Below are 25,288 nucleotides of genomic sequence, written 5' to 3'. Positions count from 1 at the left end.
CCCTGGTTATCGGGGTTACACCCCCAAAAGAAAATTCAATTTACAACCCTTGCTTGTTTTTGTTTTTGTTTTTTTTTAATTCCATTTATATCCCGCCCTTCTCCGAAGACTCAGGGCGGCTTACAATTTAAGCACAAACCAATGTGCTTAGCAATAGCCTTCATTCTATGTATATGCCTGCTTATTAGGGCTTTCGCCCCCCCCAAGCGGCATTATTACAAAGTCAGCTTATTGCCCCCAACAATCTGGGTCCTCATTTTACCTACCTCGGAAGGATGGAAGGCTGAGTCAACCTTGAGCCTGGTGGGATGCGAACCTGCACTAATTGCAGGCAGCTGGTGTTACTTAAGGAGGCCTTAGCCCACTGCTCCACCAAGGCTCCATAGATCATCCATTCATTTTCAATAAATCTAGTAATGCTGTCAGTCTAGCTAAGCATGTTTGGTTTTGACTAGTTCCTGGATGGAAACTAATGCTGTGAGTTTTTATGGAAAACGAAGGATATAAAATTATTTAGTTTTGCTAAATAACCCTTAACTGCTTTTTTCTTTTTTTATTTTATTTTGCTATATTCTTAATTACTGGGAAGTAAGCCCTCTTTAAAACTGAGGAGTATTTGCTTTTGAATAATCTTCATTATGGCTGCCCAGTTAATGTAGACTAGAGGTTATGTTTGTATGTATCATTTATTGGGCTGTTGCCAGCTTTTCTGTTGCATCCATTAAGAAACACCAGTGGCATTTAAAACGCATTACAAGTAATTAAAATTCCTGAAGATGGAGGTAGTGAATTAAGATTGAGCCAGAGGGTGGTAAAACCTTAGCAAACATTGACAGCTTCAGTTCCATTGAAACTTGGGGCAGCCTTCAATACTTGAAACCCAGTTTGCAAGAGGGCAACCGTTGGCATGAAAGAAGTTCTAGGAGAATCTTCAGAGAATATCTCACCTCTTATACCATAAAGCTGGTTCAACGTCTCCATCATGTCCTGCATTGTTTATATTAACTTTAGGGCATTGGTTATGCCAAAACATTATTTTGTATTTATTTATCATGTTTTTGAACCATCAATCTACCTTCCAGAGGGATTAAACTATGTTACTAAACTATGGAATTATTGCAAATAATTAGAAGGCAATATATTGAAAATTCTTGTCCAGACTGAAACTTGACTCTGGATTAGGAAAAGCAGAGGTGGCTCTATTCTCTTCTATGAAAACAATTGGGTGTACTGTGTAAGTCTGTAAAGTGTTGTGTGTCATTGCATTTTTCAAACATTTTCTTTCTTTCACCAGATGAAATATGTAATTTCAAGTTCCAGGATGCTGAAAGCATTTGTGACAGTGGTGTAGAGATCTCTCTTCACAAACTTAGCTTTACATATTCTGATTCTTTTACCGACAAGACATCAATAAACCTTAAGAAAAACGCTTCAGGCTATGGACAGGACAACTCATTACAAGGTAAAATTGAAGTAACTTAAATATGGTATTGCTATGAAAATGCTTTCCAGAGAAAAGAGAACTGTTATTGATCCAAAGTCCACCAGAAGAAAAAGCTCTTTGAAATGTTTATCCACTGGACTTTTCAAGAAACTCAGACCAGATCCCAGTAAACTGGAAGACTCAGGAAAAGGATTGACCAGCACTTATTTTTCCCCAGAAGGATCACTGGTAAAGAAAATGAACCATTCTCTTCATTCTCAGTGAAATTTATGGAACAGACTCTTAATTGTGGTCCAAAGCTGTGAAGCACAAAATCACAAATAATAATCAGGATTCTTAATTGCAAAATATAATGTAAATGTATTTAAAACTTCATCTGGTGTCTATAAAATAATGCAAGCTTCCAAGGGTTTGCCATTGTTTTACCTTTTTATATTGTAAATATTTCAGTTTAGATAAATTGCCACTAAGAATTTTTTAAAAGGCTTGTTTTTTTAATTTTACTTTTATAATAAAAAGCAAAAATGTGATGAATTGTGGCATTGTTTATATCCTACCTATGTAGGATATGTATCCTACCTATGTAGAAAATGTCTCATAATCAAGCATGTGCAGCAAGTCTAAAAATAGAAATATATAAATTGATTCCTATTACTATTTCTGAGGTAGACAAATGCATCATTTCTGAGTGACAGGAAAGCCAGAGAAAGAAATTAAAACATTTTTACAAATTCAAATATATCAGAGTGGAAAAACTACAGGTAGTCCTCAACTTACAACATTTCATTTAATGACTGTTCAGAGTTACAACAGCACTGAAAAAGTGACTTATGACCGTATTTCACATAACTGTTGCAGCATCCCTGTGGTCACATGATCAAAATTCAGATGCTTGGCAACTCATATTTATGACGGTTGCAGTGTCCCAAACTCATGTGATCACTTTTTGCAATCTTCCGACAAGCAAAGTCAATGGGGAAGCCAGATTCACTTAACAACCGCGTTACTAATGTAACAACTTTGATTCACTTAACAATTGTGGCAAGAATGGTAATAAAATAGGGCAATATTCACTTAACAAATGTCTCACTTAGCAAAAAGGAACACTATTGCTAGAAGCGCTCACGCTGTTATCCCTTATCTGCCCTCTTTAATAGTAGACACAGAAGGTCCAGTCTATTAAACCAACACACTGTTCAAATTTCCTGTATTTACCATCAATATTATCCTTATACACCAGCAGTCCTCAAATTTTCTAGCTCCGCGGACCGGCAGCAGCCGCGATGGGGTGTGTGTGAGAGAGGATGGTTTCACGTGTGTGCCTGCAGCTCGCACAAATGTAGCTTTGCGAGCTCATGCGCTTGCCTGCCGCTTCAGTGGCCCGATTCCTGGAGTTGGAGACCCCTGTTATCCACCATAATATTTATCTGCAACAAGAGCAATGTTATAATTACATGAGAAGGATGCCCATCTATGATGCCCCAACACAAGAAGCAGGAGGGAAGCTCCCTCTGGTCAATCCTGTAATAGGACCAGTGCCTAAAGATCCATACAGATCTCTGGTCTTTTGCAGTGTATGTTTTCATTGGAGATGCAGACTCTGGTTCTGGAATTCAGAAAAATGGTGCCAGTGGGATGCAGAGTATTACATATTTTACTGTTCACAGACATTTCTCAGGATGTGTGCCCGTCTAACATTTCAAGTATTCTCATTCTAAAGAGATTCAGAACTGCACTTGGCTTCCCTCCACTTAACTGAGTAATGCCACATGTGTAGGAAGCTGGCATGAGAATAATGTCCAACCATTCCATTTTATCCACTTTATTTTAGAGTTACATTCCTACACAAGTTCCCCATTTCCAGCAGCTTTTGTCACCATTCTTGCTGAGTTTTTGTCAGGAAATGTCTGTCAGCGATATTAAGCTGAATGACTTCTCCAGCTCCTTGACGCTAGTAGTTTCCCAAGGGTGAAAGAATAAGACTTTTTGCTCCTCTGTGAGGAGAAATCCGTTGTCACTGAATCTTCCTGGGATGTTCCCAACATCTAACCAAACAAAAGGAGCGATGGCTGCAGCTTCCAGGGCAAATTTAAAACGATCTCCTTCTTGAGAAATAGAAGCCTGAAAGGGGCAGACAAATTTAGGTTACTGTATTGTTTCATTGTTTCTTTACATATTTGGAATTCTAGAAAATTTGTACTATGCGCTGTGTCTTTAATACTGTGCTATCTTCAAAACAGATTACTGTACTTTGCAGAAAAAATAAATGTCACACGAACAGTATAAAAAACATCCTAATTATAAAATTCTATTTATACCCACATAAAAGGTATAAAGAACATCCTAATTATAAAATTCCATTTACAATAAAGGGTGCTTTAGAATTTATCAATCTAAATTCCCCACCATCATCACAAAAATTCCTAGAATTGTAGCTTTTAATTGGTGAAAATACAGGAAACTATCCTACCAATACCAAAATACATAATTCTCCAGATTTTCTAGTTAAAAAGATGAACCTAGATATATTCTTAATTTACTCTACTAATGGCAATGTTGTTAGATGTTCAAGATAAACATTTTATCCAGTCCTGTACAACCTGTTTAAGTTGGTAAACACAGCTCTAACTTATGAAACCTATACATGCAAAGCACTGGTCTCCCAGTAAAATATGATTTAATGACCAGGTTACAGTGGTCATGGCTTGCTACAGAGTGTAGAGCAGTAGCTATGGCATCGTCTATTGACCTGTTCCTCCTGTAGGCAAATTGATGTTTGTTGAAGTCCAGTGGGAGGCATGTCCTAAGATACTGGTTCTACAACATCTTAGGACATGCCTCCCACTGGACTTCGACAAACATCAACTTGCCTACAGGGGCAACAGGTCGACAGATGATGCCACAGCTACTGCTCTACACTCTGTAGCAAGCCATCTAGAGAAACCTGGAAGCTATGTCAGGATGCTTTTTGTTGATTACAGCTTGGCTTTCAACACCATTTTTCAGAGCACTAATTGAAAAGCTGACTGACTTGAAATTTTCCCCCTCCATCTGCGATTAGATTAAAGACTTTTTCAGGGACCGGTTACAAACAGTGAGGGCCGGGTCTGTTTTATCCACCCCCCCTGAAGCTTTGCACCGGCTCACCACAGGGCTGCGTGCTTACCCCTACCTGTACTCATTGTACCCATATGATTGTGTATCATCCGACCCATCTACTGCGATAATTAAGTTTGCAGATGATACCACCATAGTGGGTCTTATTAGAGGTGGAGATGAGACAGAATACAGGGGGGAGGTACAAAAACTATCCATATGGTGTTCCAAGAACAACCTGCACCTGAACATCGGCAAGACGAAAAAGAGGGTGCTAGAGTTCCAGAGGAAAAAAGAGGAACCTGCCCCACTTTACATTGGGGGGTCTGTGTGGAGAGAGTTTCCTCCTTTAAATTTCTGGGAGTCTACCTCTGTGAAGATCTTACCTGGAAAGTCAATACAACCCAGGTGGCCAGAAAGGCCCAACAGAGACTCCACTTCCTCAGGGTCTTGCGGAAGAACAGGGTAGAACAACGGCTAATGACCCTCTTTTACCGGTCTACTATAGAGAACATCCTCTCGTACTGTATTGTGGTTTGGTATGCTGGACTGACAGCCGTGGATAGGAAAGTATTACAGAGGGTGGTGAGCACAGCACAAGACATCGTGGGCTGTCCCCTGACACCACTGCATGACATTGCCAGGGCTCGCTGCCTTGGAAGAGGAAAATTCTCAGGGATGACTCACACCCTGGTCAGTATCTCTTTACTCTCCTACCATCAGGTAGGAGATATAGGAGTATAGCCAGCTGTACCAACAGGCTGAAGAACAGCTTTTATCCATGGGCGGTTAGGCTCTTGAACGGGAAATAATTTTATAACTTTATGTATGATTGACTTGCGAGGCCAGTGTGTTGTGCAATTAGCTCACATGGTGTAATAAGATGGAGGGTTTGTTGTCACTGTGAGTTGTGGGGGGGGCACGAAGGGAGGCTCAGCCAATCTCAATGTATACATGGTTGTACTTTTGACAATAAAGGTTCATTCAAAAGGTTTGATTTAGTCTACTTCTCCCCATCAAGTATACAGTATTAATTATGGGACCACAAAAATAATGGAAAACTATTGGTGGCAGACATGATTAATGATTGTGTTACTTCTCTCATCCAAACCCAGATAATTTCCTAACAAGCAGTTTTGCACTTATATTTATGTTTAACACAGTAATACAGTTCAGAAATTGAACATATCTTACAACTGAATTCTAAGCTACCCAGTCATTGACTGAGATAGGCAATTATAGAAATTGAGTAAATAAACAATATAAAATAAATAAACATCATTTAAAAAAACAACATTTTGCTTGAAAGATATAAAATCTCTTCCAGGGAGGGGAAAAATCCAAAACTAGGTAAAATATGTGTGTATGCATTTTATTGTGTAATCTATTTTCAGAAACAAATTCTAAACTGGCAAGAGTTTCTATAAATTATGCAAATTAGGTGACTTGGCATCTTGTAATTATTTCTGCTTCTCCAAACCAAGAGAAGAAAAAGAAGCTATGCAAGTCAGTAAAGTCACACCCATCATCCCCACCTCTATCTTGTGAAAGCATATCTTCAAAAAAGGTCAAAAAGATGCCAAAAAAGGAAAAAGGAACTTTAGGAGGGTGCTTTATAGGCCCACCATCAAAGTTTAGTCATATTTTCAGGAACAAAACCAAGTAGGTCACTTCCTCTAGCTTTTATGATTCTCAAAACAATACATACGTTTAATGCTCTATTTTGCTGAGGTCAAAAGAATTGCTGGAAATGGTACTTACATGAATGTGTGGATTCTCTAATCCTTTTGCATTTTTCAGTGAGGACAGGAAGTGGTAATTAATTGGACTGGAGTGTTCACCTTCTGTCTCAAAATGAAAGGTAATGACACAGCTTTGCCTGGTACAATTTCCACATCTTTTCAAAAGATCATTGATGGGCTCCTTATAAATGAGAACGGCACTTCCTTGCTTAACAATCACATCATCTTTCGTCAAAGTGCACACCGGCTCCATTCTGCTCCAATCATATACAATTATCTATGGTGCCCATAAGAAAAGATCAAGACAAGAAAAAAAGTGATTATGAGTGACTATTTTCCATCAAATGAATTTGGGCACTCAAATATCTCTGTAAATTTCTTTAAAAAGTAGAATCATACCTTAAGGCTATCATGTTCTATCTTGTCTCGCATGATAGCTGTAGAGTGCATAAAATAGAAAACGTATTTTGTTTCACACCTGAAACAATCTACCGTGTTCTGGAAGTTGGACCAATTGTGAATTAGTAAGAAACAAAAGCCAGACTATTTAGGTACTTCCATATTTGGGCCAAAATAAAACCCAGAGAGATCCCAGAGTAAATTCAGAAACAATAATAGACCAAGGCTAGTGCATGTTGCCTCTTCTATCCAGCTTAGCATCCTCTTTGGTTATCCAACGCCTTATCTTCCCAGAGCATTCCCTTCGCTCTTTCTCTCTTTCTCTCCCCCCTCCGTTCCTCCCTCCCTCCCACCACTTAGTATCCCAATCTTTCTTCACTCCCTTCCCCAAAAATAAAATCAGAGCAACTGCATTTCATAGCACATCTGGACTAAAATTATGGAACAAAATATCCAAAATACACCTTTTTCAGTGTTGCTACAGACCACTGCAAAACACATGTAACTTGCACAGAATGGGTTGAGCACAGAACGTTTTACGTATTCCTCTCTTATATCTTCCCTTGCAATGTTCACATCTTTACTTTAAAATACTAAATATAATATTTAATTAAATATAACCATACAGAATGCCATCTTATTTCATTTCTGGCTTTTGAGCAAACTAAGGGAAGCTGAGCTACTAGGCCAAAAAACAAAAACAAAAAAACCCCTTCAAATTTGATTCCTGGTGACTCTATAAACACATTCCAAGTTCTTTTCTTTTGTTGGCAACTATATTTTTTATTTCCCAGTCTAGCCTCTAGCCTTGAGATAGCCTGGTAGCCTAGCACATATTTACCAGGCCCAAATCTGTATAACGGTTTTCTGAGAGCAGTTAAGGTCAGCTATGAATTGCCACACAGTATGACAACAGGAAAACCACAAAAAACTAATCAAAATAGAAGGGGTTTTCTTGTGTTTTCTCCCTTGTTTGCCTCTTTAAAAATGTTTTTTTTCTTTTTTAAGGCTGAGAATTTTGCTGGTGGTTTTGCCTCAAAGCAAAATTCTGTTGCCACTATTTTTTTTTCTAAGAGTATAAGAAAAAAAATAATGGCATCCTTGTCCTCTCAAAGAGGGAGGGAAAGAAGGGGAAGGGGAGCAAAAAAGCAAAGTTATGAAAGATAATCTTTATAAAATTGATTTGGACATTTTTTTCAGGGCTCACACTGCATACTATGTAATAAAGCCAAAACCAGAAGAGAAAATTACCATGTTTAATTCTTCCCTACTTCTCGCATGCTTCTTTTAAGAAGATAATATAGTCATCAAAATACCAAAGAAAACATTTCCTGCTTCAGAACATTTCAGTCAGATAAAAAAAAATTAAGCAATCCAGTAAAAACAATATAAACAATGAACAACTATATTTTACAATCAACTGGCAGTTTTACTTTTCCCTTATTCCAGAATCTTCTCTAGCTCTCATTTCAAAGTGAAGTAAAAGGCGACTTACTTTGAGGGCCAGGTTGTAGTCAGAATGAAAATCCGAGACTCCATATATGTAGAAAACATTTTCCTTCTCATGTGCCACAGGCAACAAAGGAGCAAAGAAATGCTTGGCAAAGTAATGAAGCATCTTCCATTTGCCACCGTATTCTAAGAAAGGGTTCAAAACAGGGGGAAAAAACCCATCACACTCTTTGCAGAAGAACCCAAATGGAGCTATTCGGCTTCAAAAGCCTGCTCTCTTTTCTTCATTCAGGAGGAGACTAAAGACTGTCCCTATATATATTGACTTAGAAAAGGTTGCCAAAATCTGGAATCTCCAGATGAGTTGCTTGCTGAGATTTTTAGGAATTGTCATTCCAAAACTTCATGGAAGGGGTAGGAGAGTTATATACCAGATTGGGAATGGACACTTTACAACAGAGGTCACCAACCTTGGCAATTTTAAGACTTGTGGACTTCAACTCCCAGAATTCCTCAGCCAGCCGGCTGAGGAATTCTGGGAGTTGAAGCCCACAAGTCTTAAAGTTTCCAAGGTTGGAGACTCCTGCCTTACAAATAATGTTTTTTTTTGTGTGTGTGTTTTTGGTTTGTGTGTGTGTTGGTGTTTTTTTTTGCAGTAATGTACAGGTGCTCCTTGACTTACAACCACAAATAAGCCCAAAATTTCTGTTGCTAAGTAAGACAGTTGTTAAATGAATTTTGCCCCATTTTAAGACCTTTCTTGCCAGGGTTGTTGCAAATCACTACAGTCCTTAAGTTAATAACATGGATATTAAGTGAATCTGGCTTCCCCTTTTGACTCTGCTCATCAGAATATCACAAAAGGTGATCGCATGAGCCAGGGATACTTAACTATAATAAATATGAGTTGGTTGCCAAACAACTGAATTTTGATCACATGACCATAAGGATGCTGCAACGGTCATGTGAAAAATGGTCACGTCACATGTTTCAATGCCGTTGTAACTTCAAATAGTCATTGAATGAACTGTTATAAGTAGAGGACTGCCTGTACATAATAGAAATAACAGTGATAGCAGTATTCCAGTATTTGATGGGCTGCCACCAAGAAAAAGGGCTCACGTTATTCACCAAAGCACCAGAAGGCAGGACAAGAAACAATGGTTGGAAACTGAGCAAAGAGAGAAGCAACCTGCAATTAAGGAGAAACTTCCTGACAGTGAGGACAATTAACCAGTGGAACAGCTGGCCTCTGGAAATCGTGGGCTCTCCATCACTGGAGGTTTTTAAGAAGAGACTGGGCAATCACTTGTCTGAGAAGGTATAAGTTCTCCTGCTTGAGCAGGGAGCTGGACTAGAAGACCTCCAAGGTCCCTTCCAGCTCTATTCTATTCTATTCTAATACCAAATATAGTGGGACCTTAAAGAATAACAAATGTATGACCACAGGAGCTTTTAGGAATCACAATCCATTTCCTAAAAAATTTTTCTTACACTGTAAAAAAAAATTATTGAGACATTAAGGGTGCCATGAACCAAGTTTGGGAACTCCTGGCTTATTATATTAGGCTACCATGGCTCATGAGAACTCAAGCCTCACACGATGAGATTTCATGTTTCATCTGATCCTCGCAGCAACCATCCAACAAGGTAGTCAGTCTTAGAAGGCATGCCTAGCCCAATGCCACCCAAAAAACCAATATGGTCAAGTGGAGATTTGAACATTGCTCTTCCCACTCCCATCCCAAATCAACCTTCACAGCATGTACTCTAGCATGTATGCAGTGATATATGTGTTTATTCCTACTGACTCAACCCATGTGACAATTCCTCTAAAAACTGCAAGAGTTGAAGCCATTAATAAATTTAAAGAAATCACTATACTCAGATATTGGTCTGAGTACAATAAAGGAACAGATAGGGAATATGCTCACTAATGAACACCTTGAGGCCCTTTTCACTACCTGTCTCAGAAGAGTACTCTTTCCTCTCTTTCAGGGTGGCCCGCATGATTATGAAAAATAATAGGAGATTTTGGGACCCAGGTCCTTTTTCAACCCCACCCTATCTCCCAGAGGCGTTGTAAGGCAGGGGTTCTCAACCTTGGCAACTTTAAGCAAAGCTGGCTGAGGAATTCTGGAAGTTGAAGTCCACAAGTTTTAAAGTTGCCAAAGGTTGAGGACCCCTGTTGTAAGGTTAAAATGATAAGAGTCCTCCAAGCATACTGCCTGGAGTTCCTAAAGAAAAGCTAGTTTATGCATACAATAAACAAACATACAAACAAATATGCCATACCATGATTTATGCTATGATTTATTTCCTTCTCTCTGTAGACATAATCATCATGCCTCAGAAAGGCGTGATTGTCTCTAATAGCTGCTGTGTTTCAGCTCAGCAGAAGATGAAAATGCTAGTGTAATGGCAGCAAAAACTGACTCATTTCTTCAACCAAAATGTGCGATCTGAATTGATCACGCTAAAGTGACCTTAAAATGTAGGATGGAAACTGAGGAAACAAAGCTTGCAATTTGCCTCAAATGTAACCCAGTGGTTTATGCAAACCATACAGATGGCTGACTCAGAAGCCTTTAATTCAAAGCTTCAGACATAGTATTTCCTCAATAGGCCACAAAGAACCAGGGGAGATGACTTCCTGAGGTCATCTGGGGAAATTTATCTACAGAAGCAGACACTCACCTGGCAATGGCTGAAGGTCGAGATTTGTCTATCATCTTCTCTGGTCTCTGAACTAGAGGACCAACCTCTCTGTTGCCATTTAACACACCCCCCATGCTTTTTTTAAAACAGCCTTTTAAGTGCTCACCATTTTAATTTAATATTTATTTATTTATTTATTTATTTATTTATTTATTTATTTATTTATTTATTTATTTATTTTTGGGACTTATATGCCGCCCTATCTCCCGAAGGACTCAGGGCGGCTAACAACAATAAAAACAACAATACAAAAGTTAAAAGAAATTAAATAAACAGCCCCAAAATAAATTAACTAAACAATTAAAAATTAAAACATTTTAAAAACCCGTCGTCATTCCAGGTCAGCCTGATGAAAAAGGAAAGTTTTGAGATCGCGGCGAAAGGACCAGAGATCCGGGGCCATCCAGAGCTCAAGGGGGAGTTGGTTTCACAGGGCTGGCGCTCCCACAGAGAAGGCTCTCCCCCTGGGGGTCACCAGCCGACATTGTCTAGCCGACGGCACCCTGAGGAGGCCCTCTCTGTGTGAGCGCACTGGGCAATGGGAAGTCGTCCCCGGCAGCAGACGGTCCTGCAAATATCCTGGGCCTAGGCCATGTAGGGCTTTAAAGGTAAGTACCAGCACCTTAAAACTCACCCGGAAGACAACCGGTAACCAATGTAGCTCACGCAGGAGGGGTGTAATATGGGAGTATCGGGATGCTCCCATCACTACCCGCGCAGCCGCATTCTGCACCAGCTGCAGCCTCCGGGTGGTCTTCAAGGGCAGCCCCATGTAGAGAGCATTGCAGTAATCTATCCGAGAGGTAACGAGTGCATGAGTGACTGTACGTAGGGCATCTCGGTCCAGATAGGGGTGCAACTGGCGCACCAGGCGAACCTGGGCAAATGCCCCCCTGGCCACGACTCCAATATGATCTTCAAAACTGAGTCGTGAGTCCAGGAGGACGCCTAAATTGCGTGCCCCATCTACGGGAGGTAACACCTCTCCTTCCATAACCAAAGATGCTCTTGGACAAGTCAAGATGCCGGTACGTAAAGCCACTCAGTCTTGGCCGGGTTGAGCTGGAGCCTGTTCTTCCCCATCCAAATCTGTACCGCTTTAATCCGTACCGCTTTAATATGTCCTTTAACACTTTCGTTCCAGTTTAGTTTTATGTTTTTATTATAACTAGAAGACTTCAGGTGGAAGGAAGGAAGGGAGGATTATTTCAATTCCCTCTATCAGTGGGCCAATGATAAAAAAAACTGGCAAAAATCAGGTTACCCAAGACTAGTTTGGGGATTTCGTTTCCATGTGCTTTAAAAAATTATTTTTGAAACTTTTTATGCTAATTTACAGCTCACACTACAATTGCTAATTCTGTCTTCCTGCTAGTAATTTTTAGCAACAGTGATAAGAGGTGGCTTGAGGACACAAGCTACATTTCTGCTGTAATCTTATGTAAGTATTAGCAGAGCAATTACCTCTGCCCATGCTGGCTGGAGTTTATAGGAATTCAATCCAATTTATCTGATCGTCACTGGCTAAGGAAGGCCTCCAAAAATTTCTTAGGAGCAAAGTATAAGTAGTCCTCAACTTACATCCACAACTGATCCCAAATTTATGTGGTGAAGTGAGACATTTGTTAAGTGAGTTTTGCCCCATTTTTATGACTTTCCTTGCTGCATTTGTTAAGTAAATCACTGCAGTTGTTAAATGAATCCGGTTTCCCCATAGACTTTGTTTGTCAGAAGGTCGCAAGAGGGATCTTGTGACTCCCAGACACTGCAACTGTCATAAACGTAACTCAGCTGTCAAGCATCTGAATGTAAATCACATGCTATAGTGGTCATTAGTGTGAAAAATGGTCAAAAGTCACTTTTTTCAGTGTGTTGTAACTTTGAATGATCACTAAACAAACTGTTGTAAGTCGAGGACAACCTGTAATTCCTGTTTCTCTAGATGTTGTCAAACACCTTCCAGTCGTCCTGCCAGCACTGCCCTGGGGAATGCTGAGTGTTACGGTTCTGAAACATCTGGAAAGTTTCAGGATCCCAAATCTGTTTCAGAGAGTTATGTGTTGCTTGTCTCTCTCATTTTACAGCTCTTATTAAACATCCCCTGAGAGGAAGAATCTGTCTAAACCAAATCAAGGACAACATCCTGTATAAATAGTAAAGGTTAACACAAAAGACTTCATTAAAATTCCTGTTTTCTGCACCTCCTACATCTTTGCTCAACAAAAGAAAAAAAAGGCTTTCAATTGCCTGGATGTGATGCAAATTTGTACTTGCTATATTAGGGACTCATCCTAAGAAATAAAGACAAGAAGCATAAGCGATTTCACACCTTTCCCCTCCTCAGCAGTTAGGGAGACTAAGTTTAACTTCCAATTAAAAATGCTTTGTATTTTAAATTCTTTTTTTAAACAAAAAATACAGCAAATTAATCATTAGTGTGATAGACTTCGTGAATGAAGGAGTGCCAGTTTGGTGCACCAGGCTAGGAATCAGGAGACCATCAATTCTAGTCCCACCTTAGGCACAACCCCAGCTGGGTGACCTTGGGCCAGCCACTCTCTCTCAACCCTGAAATCTTGCCAAGAACATTACAAGTAATAAATACATGTTTAGGCAATTGCCAGGAGTCAACACTGATTCAAAGGGAAACACCCCCCCCCAAAAAAGTGAGAGAAAACTAGTCACGCTGTTAGTCATGAAGTTGACTAAGTAATTTATCTTTCAGTCCACGCTAACTCACAAGGTAAGATTTGGTTGAGAAACTCATACACTGCCTTCAGCACTTTAAGAGAAAATAGGACCATATTGAAAGACAGGGAATTTTAAAGCCCATATTTTAACTCGGCACAACCACTGTTTTTATTTTTAGTCTTACCTAGAGAAGCCCAGGATGGGCCCTGCCAGATATCATTTAGTTGCCAAAAAAGGGCACCCATAGTTCGTCCCTCCCCGTTGACTATCTCACTTTGGCTGCGACGATAGAACTCGGTTTCAGTTTTTACACACTGGGCCTGCATGATCTAATTTGGGACATATATATATATTAAAAAACACAGGTTTCAACCACCCTAGAAACATACAGGTTTTTATAATTAGAGAACATTTTTCATTCAAAGATCAGCAGATCTGGAGGATATCAATTATCTGGACCTATTTCAATTGTTCTTTCAATTCAAATATGCAAGTAAAATTACCTAACTAGATGGCCTACTCTTGGAACTGGGAAGAACAATCTGGCTCAATGTGATTTCCTGGATATCTTTGGAGGTTTTTGATATAATTCACCATGATATCTTATGGAGGGCTAGGATGTTATAATTCAGAACCTCAGTGTTCCACTGAGTTCTACCTTATTCTCCATGCTGTTTAGTGTATAGATGAATGAATTTGCATGATGAAGTCCACAGGTCTTAAAGTTGCCAAGGTTGGGGACCCCGTCTTATAGAACTTAAGTCCAGACAAGATGGAGAGATCCTAGTAATCATAGGAAATTGGACTCCAGGCTTTAGGAACATTCTGTTCTGGATAAGGCTACAATCCCTCAGAAAGAACAGATCCATCGTCTTGGACTGCTCCTTGATTTCGGATGCCTTATGATTCTCAGGTGGGAATGGAAAGCATACTTACCATGTCATGTCCAGTGAGCTGTTCCTGAAATAATCACACTTCAGAACACATTCCCATCCCTTGGTCACTTCCACTTGACAACTACAATACTTTACAGCATATATCTAGTAACCACAAATATTGCAAACACCAGCAAAAAATGGCTGCGTGATGTACAGAACATTATTTTAGCTAGCACCTTATCATTTGCTGTTGGGAAAATACTCCTGGCTCTTGAGGCCCTCATGTCAGACACAGGATAGACATTCATTAATTTCACATTTTCACAAAAGGGAGATGTACATTTTGAAACACATACACAGATCGTATTTTTCACAGCCCCCTCTTAAAAGTTTGGATCCTTTGAAAACAAAGGACAAACCTCAGTAACAGGGCTACGAAAAGGAGAAATTAGCCACATTCTCCTGAGCCTATGATTAAAAGTGTTCTTCAACCTTGGCAAATTTTAGATGCATGGACTTACACTGATTGGGGAATTATGCTGACTGGGGAATTCTGAGAACTGAAGTCTATACATCATACAGTTGCCAAGGTTGAAAAACACTGGATTAAAGTATAGAATTTACAAGAAGCTTGGAGGTTGGGGGGGAGAGGGGCTTTTGTTTAAAGAATCTGTTTATTTCTAAGGACTCTGGAAATCTCTAAGTAATTAGCCAGGAAGTTGCATTGGTAGTTTGATAAAAATTTTTACACATTTTAATGTAAATGTGCAAATGTGCTATTTAAGCCTTATTATATCTTGTGCTTATTATTTCTGAAAAAGTAAGGAATTCAGTGTAACCCCAATCTCTCCATTCCTATACTCTCACAAAGTAAAACATGAATAACAGCCATTTTTTCAATGATTCGCTTGAACTCACTAGCCAGAAAACTCAAGCCAGCGCCATCTTGTGATCTGTTTGGAACCCTGCAGGTAGGTACGTTTGTAAATTTTAGAGTAAGATTTCATGTACTTTATCTTCTCCATTAAAAAAAAGCTTGATTTTGTTTATCACATGTGAATTTGTCATTCAGACAAGGTAGACTCTAAATTATATAAATTATTTTTCTTCCTTTTCCACCTTTTAAAAGAGAGTACAGGAGATGAAAGTTGTATCTTTCTTATATGCTCGATTAGGGGAGGACCCCAGATGTCTCTGTGGAAGCTGGGAAGTAACAGAGGGAGTCACCAAGACTAATCCAAGACAGAAGGCACAGCCAAAATGTAAAGATTCAGAAAGTTTCTTGGAAATGAGGTTCCAATTATGAGTTCAGCCATGCTACTATAGTTTTCCAGACCCCAATGTTCTAGATTTTGACCTTTAAATCATGGTTTGAAATTAGACTATTGGAGAGATCACCAATCTCAATATAAAAATTGGTAGACAATATGGTCAACAAAAGAGGTTTTCTTAAAATTTCCCTCACTTTCCTACTACCTTTTTAAAGCTCATGTTGAGAGGGTCTTCTCCAATGCTGTCCCCAGGTTTTGAAAAGCAATCCCTCAGGAGCTGTGCTGAGCAAAAACTGACTTTTGGATTAAAATTTAAGCCAATTTCACTGAATTAGGTCATAAGTCCTTACATAGAGAGTATGAAGACTCCAAGAAGAAGCATTTGTGCTACCTTTACATGCAACGTACATGTAAGCATATACACTTTTTCCTTCAGAGAAATTATACATTTGGAAGAGACATATATAAAAAGAAATACAGAAGGAATGTGAGAAGTTGGGAAAGCATCAGAGTCCGAAGGAGGTACTAGACAGCATGTGCAAAATAAAGGCCAAAGTGGTCCAAGTAGTGGTAGGATCACTGAAGACTGTGGCTCCTAAGCTGGGAGAGTTGGCGCCAACAGATCCCAGGAAAAACAATAGCTCTCTGTCTGGAAGAGTGCAGGCCAGCTGCTTAGCTAACTGGTGGCATAGTGGTGCAGTAGTTACAATGCAGTATTGCAAGCTAACTCTGCCCACAGCCTGAAGTTGGATCCTAACTGGTTCAAGGTTGATTCAGTCTCCCATCTCTCTGAGGTCAGTAAAATGAGGACCCAGATTGTTGGGAGCAATATGTAAATAATGCTGACATTATAAACTATCCAGAGACTGCTGTAAAGCACTATGGGGTGATCTAAATGCTATAGCTACTGCTTAGCTGCTAACATAACTGCTTAGCTAGTCACTTAGCTAAGATCCTGTGCAGAACCCCAAACCCAAGATATCACCCAAAGAGTGGGAAGAGATTTTACATAAATACAGTATGTGTATTTACACACACAAACACACACACACAAAGAGAGAGAGAGAACTTCATTTTGTTGTTAGATCCAAGAATTAGCTTCTGTAAAATGTGAACAGATTATTTGCTGCACATTTTCTAAAATCTTTACATTAACTCTTTATTTTTTAAGGTCACTGTTAACATTCTGACAAATCCTTACCTGGGTGAGATAGATTGTCTGTTTGAAGTTCTCAATTGGATTTACTACCTGAGGCAATTTAAAGTGAAGCCCTGCCTGCTGAAGCATTTCATCGTTACCTCCAGCATGATGCTGTCGGTGCAAGGAGAAATTACTTTTATAAGACCAATCTTCCTCTACAGAAACCTGAACTTAAAAAGAGTAAAATTCATATGATTATAAGAACACGAATAGTGTTCAGAAATGCATGCATTTTAAAAAATCATATATGGTACTTCAAAATCAGTATCCTATTTATTCATTCAAATAATATAATATCCTTACCTAAAACAAGGACTCTTTAAAAAGCTATTAAATATTTGGGAGTATGAAGGGCATAACCCCCAGGATGACTCTCTTTTTAATAATAATAATAATAATAATAATAATAATAATAATAATAATAATAATAATAATAATAATAATGATGATGATGATGATGTAATTGCCTTAAATTGTGATAGCTCATTTATTTTTGTAAAACTGAAATAGACCTATTGTTTCCAATGTTGTATTTAGACCCAGGAATCATAATTTCGTTTTTCCAATCCAAGTTGTTCTACCTTGTTTCTATGAAAGAAGATTTTTCAAAGTAGCATTACTTTCTGAATTCTCCAAGACACCTTGTTGACTCTCAGATGAACTACGAACCATACAACAACCTCAGAAATCAGTTTCAGGCAGCAAACCTTGTCCTATATTCATTCAACAGGCTACTGGTTTAAACTGGGGAAAAAGAAAACCGTGTGCAGACTTGTCAGCTATCCTGTGCTGGATTAGAACTGCCTCCAAACAACCAGTTAGAGAAGTTTTAGAGAATGTATGTTTCTTCTTGCATTTGAGTTTACAAAGTAACACAGGCATGCCCGACAAACAAAGAAATAAATGCTATTTTAAGTCTGCAGCTTTGGCTTCCCTCTAAAGCCAAGCGTGTGCCCACACATCCTTCTACTGAAGAAATGGAGGAGACACAAGAGATAAGGATTTTTTTTCTTCCTTAAAGTGAATTGTGTCAACTCGGTGTGGCGGAGCATAACTGAACACCATTTTCATGTGTGCATCTGTGCCTTTAATGTGCCAATGTTTAAATATGCACACTGCATCAGCAGGGGAAGAGAACTAAACTTACCACCACTATCATTTCCAGCTCCAGCTGAGAATCCAAGGACAATCTTAGTTCTGAGTCTATTGAATCTATCTATACAATATTCAACTTCTGAATCTGTCTATTAGGTTCCCAAAGGTCAAGGTCATTGTTTCTCCATCTCAGCAGCTTTCAGATGTGTGTATTCCACAGAGTTCCCCAGCCAGCCACTTTGATGTAGTAAAGGCTACTGAGAGTTCTGAGTTGAAAATGTAGCATCTTATTTTATATGGTTTTATTCAAAGCACTGGATAAAATAGGTACTTGGTTCCACATCATTTAATCTTATTATTTGATGTTTTGACCCAAGACTGGACCAGATGGATCCTTGAACTGATTCCCTAAGTTTTGTGTTACATTCACAAATGGGCTATAGCAGGGGTAGGCAACCTCAGCTCTTTTATGACTCATGGACTTCAACTCCCAGAATTCCTGAGTCAGCTATGCTGACTCAGGAATTCTGGGAGTTGAAGTCCATGAGTCATAAAAGAGCCGAGGTTGCCTACCCCTGGGCTATAGAGAGTGAGAAAAGACAACTGGCTTTTATTTACCTGTACCAAGGTGCTAAAGGAAGGCCATGACTGAAAGCCATATTCAGAGGCAAACCGAGCCCTTGGATAAAGGGTCCAATCCCAGCAGTCATTCAGATAATTGTAGTAATGGGTATCTCCATAATGGGTATCATAAGGGTTACGAGCCAACCAGCCTTCTTTGACTGACTCCAATCCATTGGTAGGGCTTGAGGCAATAAAAGGACGGCTCTGATCTTCCTATATTGAACAAGATTTGACATAATAGGATAATTAGCATCAAGAAATAAAAGAGATTTGCTATAAAAACTACCTAGGCAAACTGCAATTTGGAAAGTAAAAGCCAACAGCAGATTTTTCATGGTGAATCATGGTCTCTTTTCCCAAGAATACTAGGTCATTTCTATCATTTCTGGTTAATTGAATGTCTCTTTATTGTACAGATCTACACATGGCTCAGGGGACGTGGTGGCTCAGTGGGTTAGGACGCTGAGCTTGTCGATCAGAAGGTTGGCAGTTTGGCAGGTCGAATCCCGAGTGCCGCGTAACAGAGTGAGCGCCTGTTACTCATCCCAGCTTCTGCCAACCTAGCAGTTCAAAAGCACGTAAAAATGCAAGTAGAAAAATAGGGACCACTGCGGTGGGAAGGTAACAGCATTCCATGCGCCTTTGGCGTCTAGTCATGCCGGCCACATGACCACGGAAGACGTCCTCGGACAAACATTGGCTCTTCGGCACCGGTCCCTAGAGTCGGAAACGACTAGCACGCATGTGCGGGGGAACCTTTACCTTTACCTTACACATGGCTCACTGCATTTTACTGCATATACCATGTTGCTCAGTTGGTGAGTCATGTGCAGATCTGTGCATTGGAGAAACAAAACAACCCACTTTATAAATGCATGGCATAACATAGGAGAACAAACTCATCAGGACAAGATTCAGTAGTCCATCTGCATTTAAAAGACAAAGGCCACTCTTTCGAAGACACCAAAGTTCACATTTTGGAGAGAGAGGACCATTGGTTTGAAAGAGGGGTCAAAGAGGCCATGTATGTCAAAACTGAACAGCCCTCTCTCAACAGAGGGGGAGGGATAAAACATCATCTATCTCCAAACTACAACACAGTCCTTTCAGCAGTTCCAAAAGCTCCACACCATTTGTAGTACTCAGGTGACACTGATGACACAGATAAACCTCCAGGTGGCCTCAGTAACTCTCTAAAAGAATGCAAATGACCAGCTATTTGCAAGGAGTATAGATCCTTCCATTCCCCGCTATCCAGTCAGAGCTGAAGAAGCTTCTTGGATGAGAAGCAAAATGTCTTCAAAGAAAAACAATAAAGTCCAGTTGCCTTCTGAAAAAGCACCCTTGGGATAACTATGATCTGGATGACTGGGAATTTCCATAGCCTTAGTCACTAATCCAGGATGCCCTCTGCATCTCTTTTAAAACACCACTCTTCATGGTCTTTTACAGTAGAGCTGATTAACTTACCACTTAGCTCAGCCATGACATTGCCAAGGTATCACCATAGTATTAATGCAAAGTGGGGACACCATGTCACGCTGTCTTATCAATTCTTCCTTCTGCCTGATGAACTCAAGGCACCACAACAAGGTTGTGTGGTTTTTCCAAAGTTTCTTTTGCCCACAGGAAAGATACGCTACGTGTGTATGTGGGAAGCGGGGGAGGAATATGAGAGAGAAAGAAAGTGCAAAAGCAAAAGGAGAGGAAAGGAGATGCTGGCTGGAAGTTGATTTTTATACTTCTCCTTTGGCCAGCAGAACAGAATACTTATTAGTTATTCGCTTTCAGGGGAAAAAAAGTGAGCTCCGGGGAATGGAAGCAATAGTTCTTTGGAAATGCCTTTGGAAAAACTGAGAAAGGGCCAAAAAGGTACTTCCAGGGAACAAAGATACTATTCCTTTCACATCAGTTAGGCACTGGCTACATAATTTTCCCCTCCCAGTTTTATTTAAGTCTTTTACGTCTTCCATGGAAACAACTTATTATATTTACTTCCTGTAGAACAAATGAAGCTTTTACCCTTGTCAGTTTACCTCTTCACTATTCTGCATAATTTCTTGTGTAACATTCACCATTTTAGCTATCAAACTTGGCTTCTTTCATTGAAAGGCAAGACAGCTTTTAAGATCACCACAGAAGTAGGAGATATTTTTCTCCCGTAAGCAAGGTAATCCAGTAGGGAGCTGAAGCCTTCTTATCTTCAATATGGATAGTATGTGGAATATCCAGAGTTCATTCTATCATTACAAGGAATGAAACAGAAAACTGGACAGAAGAATTCACCTCCTAATCCAATTCTTGGTGAAGCCCTTTCATCCCCTTATAAGCACAGGGCTTTAGCAACAGGTTTCTCTTCTGGGCAGCTGCTGCTGTGCTTTATTCTCAGTGGGCTGTGTGTGAATGAAGCCGTGACAATTGTCTGCATAGGCAGCTGTGATAAGCGTCAGAGAATGACATTAAGTTGTATCATCTGTTGTACAGTCTTTCAAGAGGGGAAGCCAGCTCTGATGTTTATACTTCTTTTCCAATAGTTAATTATTTCCTCCACTAGACAGAGCACTGGGCAATGTGGGCAATACAAGGAAGACCTTTCTTCCCAGTCCCAAAATGCCTTTGTATATATAAGAAAAAAATAAAATGAGCCCTTTCATACTATTTTTGCAGCTATTCAACAACAGACTACTTCCAGAAGCACAAATGCTCTGGCGGGGTGGGTGGGACAAGCCCCAGGTACAAAGTTTGCATCCCATAATGTACTTCTATCGTAAACAGCTTACTGGATTTTTAGTCAGAATTCAGAAAAATTCAAAACAATCCCTGCACACATTTAAAAGTGGCCTGCACAACTTGTAACCAGGCAAGCCAAACAGATCCTTGACATTCTAATATAAAATGGCTATTAGCAGGGGTAATAAATTTCCAGGATTTGTTGTCTGCTTAGGATTTCAGAAAAGAGAAACAGAAGGAAGAAGAAAGTAGAAGGAAGAGGGGAAGAAGAGGTAAAAGATAAGACATCCGGTAATCCAAACAGCATGGCAGCTGGGCAGTGATTGATTTAGGAGATGGCAGCGCCTGGAATGGCTGCGGCTGCATTGGCTCTTGAAGGTGAATAGTTTTGGGAGGGATAGTAAGGGCTAAAGGCCACATGATCAGGAAGATTTTAATGTGTTTGAGCAACATGGTGGAACTAAGGTAACATACGACATACGACCGACAATCTTTGCTGGCCTGGCGAGTTTCTAGTTGTTTTGGAACTGTTGGTGAGACCGTTAAAAGTCGTTGGCGCTGTTTGAATTTGTTCTACCAGCAGCAAGATCTGACTGCTGGCCCAGTGATGGATTCTACTGCAAATCAGGGCTGTTTCCAGAGGAGGCAGAGGAGGAGAGGACCTGGAGCTTATGGAGCGAAGGAACTGGATGAGGCTGTCGGCAGGCCCAGAGGAAGAGAGAGAGAGGCTTTTGGAGGAGTTGGTGGCAGCGGCAGCAGCGTGCTCCAGGGGCGAAAAGAAGCAAGGCCTCTTTAAGGAAAGGGTGGAAGAGTCAGGATCAGAAAAAGGAAAGAAGGCGAGGTTGTCAGAATACAAGCTAACTTGAGGGCTAATCCACATGGAGCCCCATTTCCATCTGTCCTGTTTGCCATCGTTCACTCCCTAGAGACTAAAATGGACAATGTGAAATTTGAGCGGGCCCCGAACAAGGAGTATATATCGGAGGTGGTGAGCCTTTGAGAGCTGTATGCAACGAAATTTCATTTTGATGTATGCCGATTGGTGTACATTCAAAGTGACAATAAAGTTATCATCATCATCACAAGCCTGGACCAGCCTGATTTAGAAGGAAAAAAATTAAGTATGTTCAATGCTAAGAACTCATGGCCATGTATTCATTCTTGTGAGCAATACAATAAAGTCATCAAGCTGATGGGTAACAAGGGCATGATAAAAACAGCCTCCTCTTTCCAAACCAGCAGCAAATCATTAGATTTATTAGAGAAGTCAGACAAGATTCCTAAAATCACAGAGGCGTTCCAACAGAATCCAGGACACTGAACTAGGCCAGATAATCATCACCATTTTTAAGACAGATCATAAACTTCCTCTTTACACAATGACTTCATCTCCTATCTGTTTTTTACAAAATACTTGAAGAAATATTATTACTACTAATATAGTGCCATAATTAGTAAATTAACCATGTCCCAATTCAAACAGACCACCTTTAGTTGCAAAATAAAAAAAGGAAATATGCACCTCCCCAGGAGTCATAGAGTCCCTGACAAAGACTAGCACCAAAGGTGTATCAGCCAACTGCAGCTGGTAAGAGGCAGGGCTTTTTTTCCTCATAGAACGCTCAGAACGGAGTTCCGGCACCTTTTTTGGATGGAACCTTGTAGGGTAGGCAAGGCAGGTTGTATGACATGTGTGAGTTCCGGCCGTTCCTAATTTTGTGAAAAACTGTATGATCTCTTTTTAAACATATTTACCAAGGCAAACACTGATATTCAAATTGGGACATTGGTCTTTCCCGCCCCCCAAGCAAAATTCTAACCTGCTACAATAGGCAATCAACAGAAGAAAGCATTTTAATATGTATCTTACAAAGCCAGCACAAATGTAAGGGGAAAGCAGAACATAAAATGGTTGTCAGCGCATTCTGAGCACATCAGGACTCAAAGGAAACAGATGTTTCCAGATTTTATCTAGTGCATCTTTAATGTTAGGGGTTTGCCTGCAAAATTATTCAAATCAATCTATTCATTTCCAAACTCTGAAGGAAAGTCACAATTTATCAGAATATAAAACCAACTAAAATGTCAGTCCTCTTTTAGATAGGGGAAAAGAAACGGGTACTTACAGCAAAAACAATTTCTCGGATATTATCAACATAAAGTGTCACATAATCTTTGAAATAAAGGTTCATCTGTGCACTTGGAATGGAGAACCAGTTGGTGGAAAGTGCAACTTCATTTTCATTGTTCCCACTCCATAAAATGATGGACGGGTGATGTTTCAGTCGCTTTACCTGGAAAGAACAGTTCTTCTTTCAGCTTAAAAGTATTTGCATAAAATTACAAATTATTTATATCAGATGTATTTGTATGGAAAAAAAACTAAAGTCAAACAAAACAAAAGTAACACTTCTAAAACTGATTTCTTTCAGGTGCACTAAGATTGCAACTTCCAGTGATCACAGCAAGCGTGACCAAGACTACCTTAAAAGAAAGGACACAAATGGAAAAAAAAATCCTGTATAATTTTACCAAGAGTCTTAATGTATCTGGAAATATGACATAGTGTAAAGGAAGCTATGCTTCATATTCCGGAAGTGACTTTTGTTCTAAAGAGTCCAAAGAAGAAGAATCTAGTCCCATTACACCAGCTTCTGTTTAAGGTTTTATTATTATTAAAATAATTACTTAAAAATAATAAGATTAGACTTGCCCAATTGTGCCAAGTTATTTCTCTTGAATCTGCTAGCCAGGTTTATCTCTGATAAAAGAAATAAACAGGGCATTCAATGTTCTGCAGCTTTTATCAACAGAATGGAAATTTCCAAAATCACTTCCTGTTCAAGGATTAAACCAGTCATATCTTCTTCCACCAAGGCAAAATTATCTAAGCCAGATATGCGTAGAGGCATTGGGACCATGAATATCAATTATTTAACATGCAGCCAGCAACAAAACACTGCTCTCTTTGGCTTTTTTAGAAAGATCAGAATAGTTTAGACTAGGATATTTCATGTGGCTGCAACATCTATAAACATATGGGTTATACCAGGGGTCTTCAAACTTGGCCCTTTTATGATTTGTGGACTTCAACTCCCAGAATTCCTCAGCCAGGGTGCCTGAACAGGTAACGTTCAACGTACAACTATTTCTTTAGCAACGAAGTTACAATGACACTGAAACAACTGATGTACTGTATGACTCCCTACCCCTACAACTGTCATAGCATCCCCATGGACACATGATCAAAATTTGTGTGCTTTGCAACTGACATGTATTTAGACAGTTGCAGCCTCCTAGGGTCATGTGTATTGCCATTTGCAAAGCCAACAAGGGAACAGATTTGCTTAATGACTGCTTGATTTACTTAACAATTGCAGTGATTTGCTTAACAATTGTGGCAAAAAAATTGGTTGTTAAATTGGGCATGACTTAGTTAACTGCCCTGCTTAGCAATGGAAATACTGGTCCCATTTGTCACCATAGGTCGAGGTCTACGTGCAATGCATAAAACCTGGCCCCTTTGCAGGCAGAGATTGTTAACCTCTCTGCTCCACTTTGGGGAAGGGGGAGAAAGTTAGTTTTTTTTTAATTAAACAAGAAATGGCAAGCTACTGTGCTGCAGAATAAAGTAATTCTCAAGCATGACCTCTATGTTTGCAAATATCTCTGGGCTTTCCTTTGATTTCAGAGAGATTCTTAGAAAATATAATGTGGATGACTGCAGCCAAGTACTTTGTTGTGAGGAGAAAGTTAAGAGTACACTACATAGTGATGCAGGGCGCAGGTGAGTGGAAGAAAAAGAATAGGTGATAAGTGGAAAAGTTTTCATCAGTGGGATAATGTGTGATTGGCAACAGGGACAATGGAAGCTTTGCGTGAGAGTACTGAAAGGGTAATCTCACAAATGTTCTCCCATGGACAAAAAAATTGCCATATGGATCCAA

The 25,288-nt window shown here is 39.7% G+C and overlaps 2 protein-coding genes across 3 annotated transcripts in view; one reads left to right on the top strand and one right to left on the bottom strand.

The window, feature by feature from the left end:
- The window catches only part of NFKB1 (nuclear factor kappa B subunit 1), an 81,461-nt gene extending 79,495 nt beyond the window's left edge, over positions 1–1,966 (top strand). The window contains exon 24 of the mRNA XM_083367822.1: positions 1,295–1,966. Coding sequence (XP_083223948.1) covers positions 1,295–1,482 — 188 coding nt within the window. The 3' untranslated portion in view covers positions 1,483–1,966. The remainder of the gene's footprint in view (positions 1–1,294) is intronic.
- A 1,114-nt stretch (positions 1,967–3,080) lies between these two features.
- The window catches only part of MANBA (mannosidase beta), a 57,745-nt gene continuing 35,537 nt past the window's right edge, over positions 3,081–25,288 (bottom strand). Inside the window, exons 11-17 of one of the 2 annotated variants that reach the window (XM_083367823.1) lie at positions 23,468–23,635; positions 18,606–18,824; positions 16,893–17,057; positions 13,727–13,871; positions 8,177–8,319; positions 6,302–6,559; positions 3,081–3,565 (exon numbers count right to left, since the gene is read on the bottom strand). In XM_083367823.1, coding sequence (XP_083223949.1) covers positions 3,341–3,565; positions 6,302–6,559; positions 8,177–8,319; positions 13,727–13,871; positions 16,893–17,057; positions 18,606–18,824; positions 23,468–23,635 — 1,323 coding nt within the window. In that variant the 3' untranslated portion in view covers positions 3,081–3,340. Of the gene's footprint in view, positions 3,566–6,301; positions 6,560–6,681; positions 6,720–8,176; positions 8,320–13,726; positions 13,872–16,892; positions 17,058–18,605; positions 18,825–23,467; positions 23,636–25,288 lie in introns of those variants that run through there. The other variant, XM_083367824.1, reaches the window with a different exon arrangement.

This window comes from Vipera ursinii, assembly GCF_947247035.1.
Source record: "Vipera ursinii genome assembly, chromosome: 7".
NCBI lineage: Eukaryota > Metazoa > Chordata > Lepidosauria > Squamata > Viperidae > Vipera > Vipera ursinii.
Note: the sequence above shows the minus strand (reverse complement) of the source record. Positions and strands in the feature narration are given on the sequence as shown.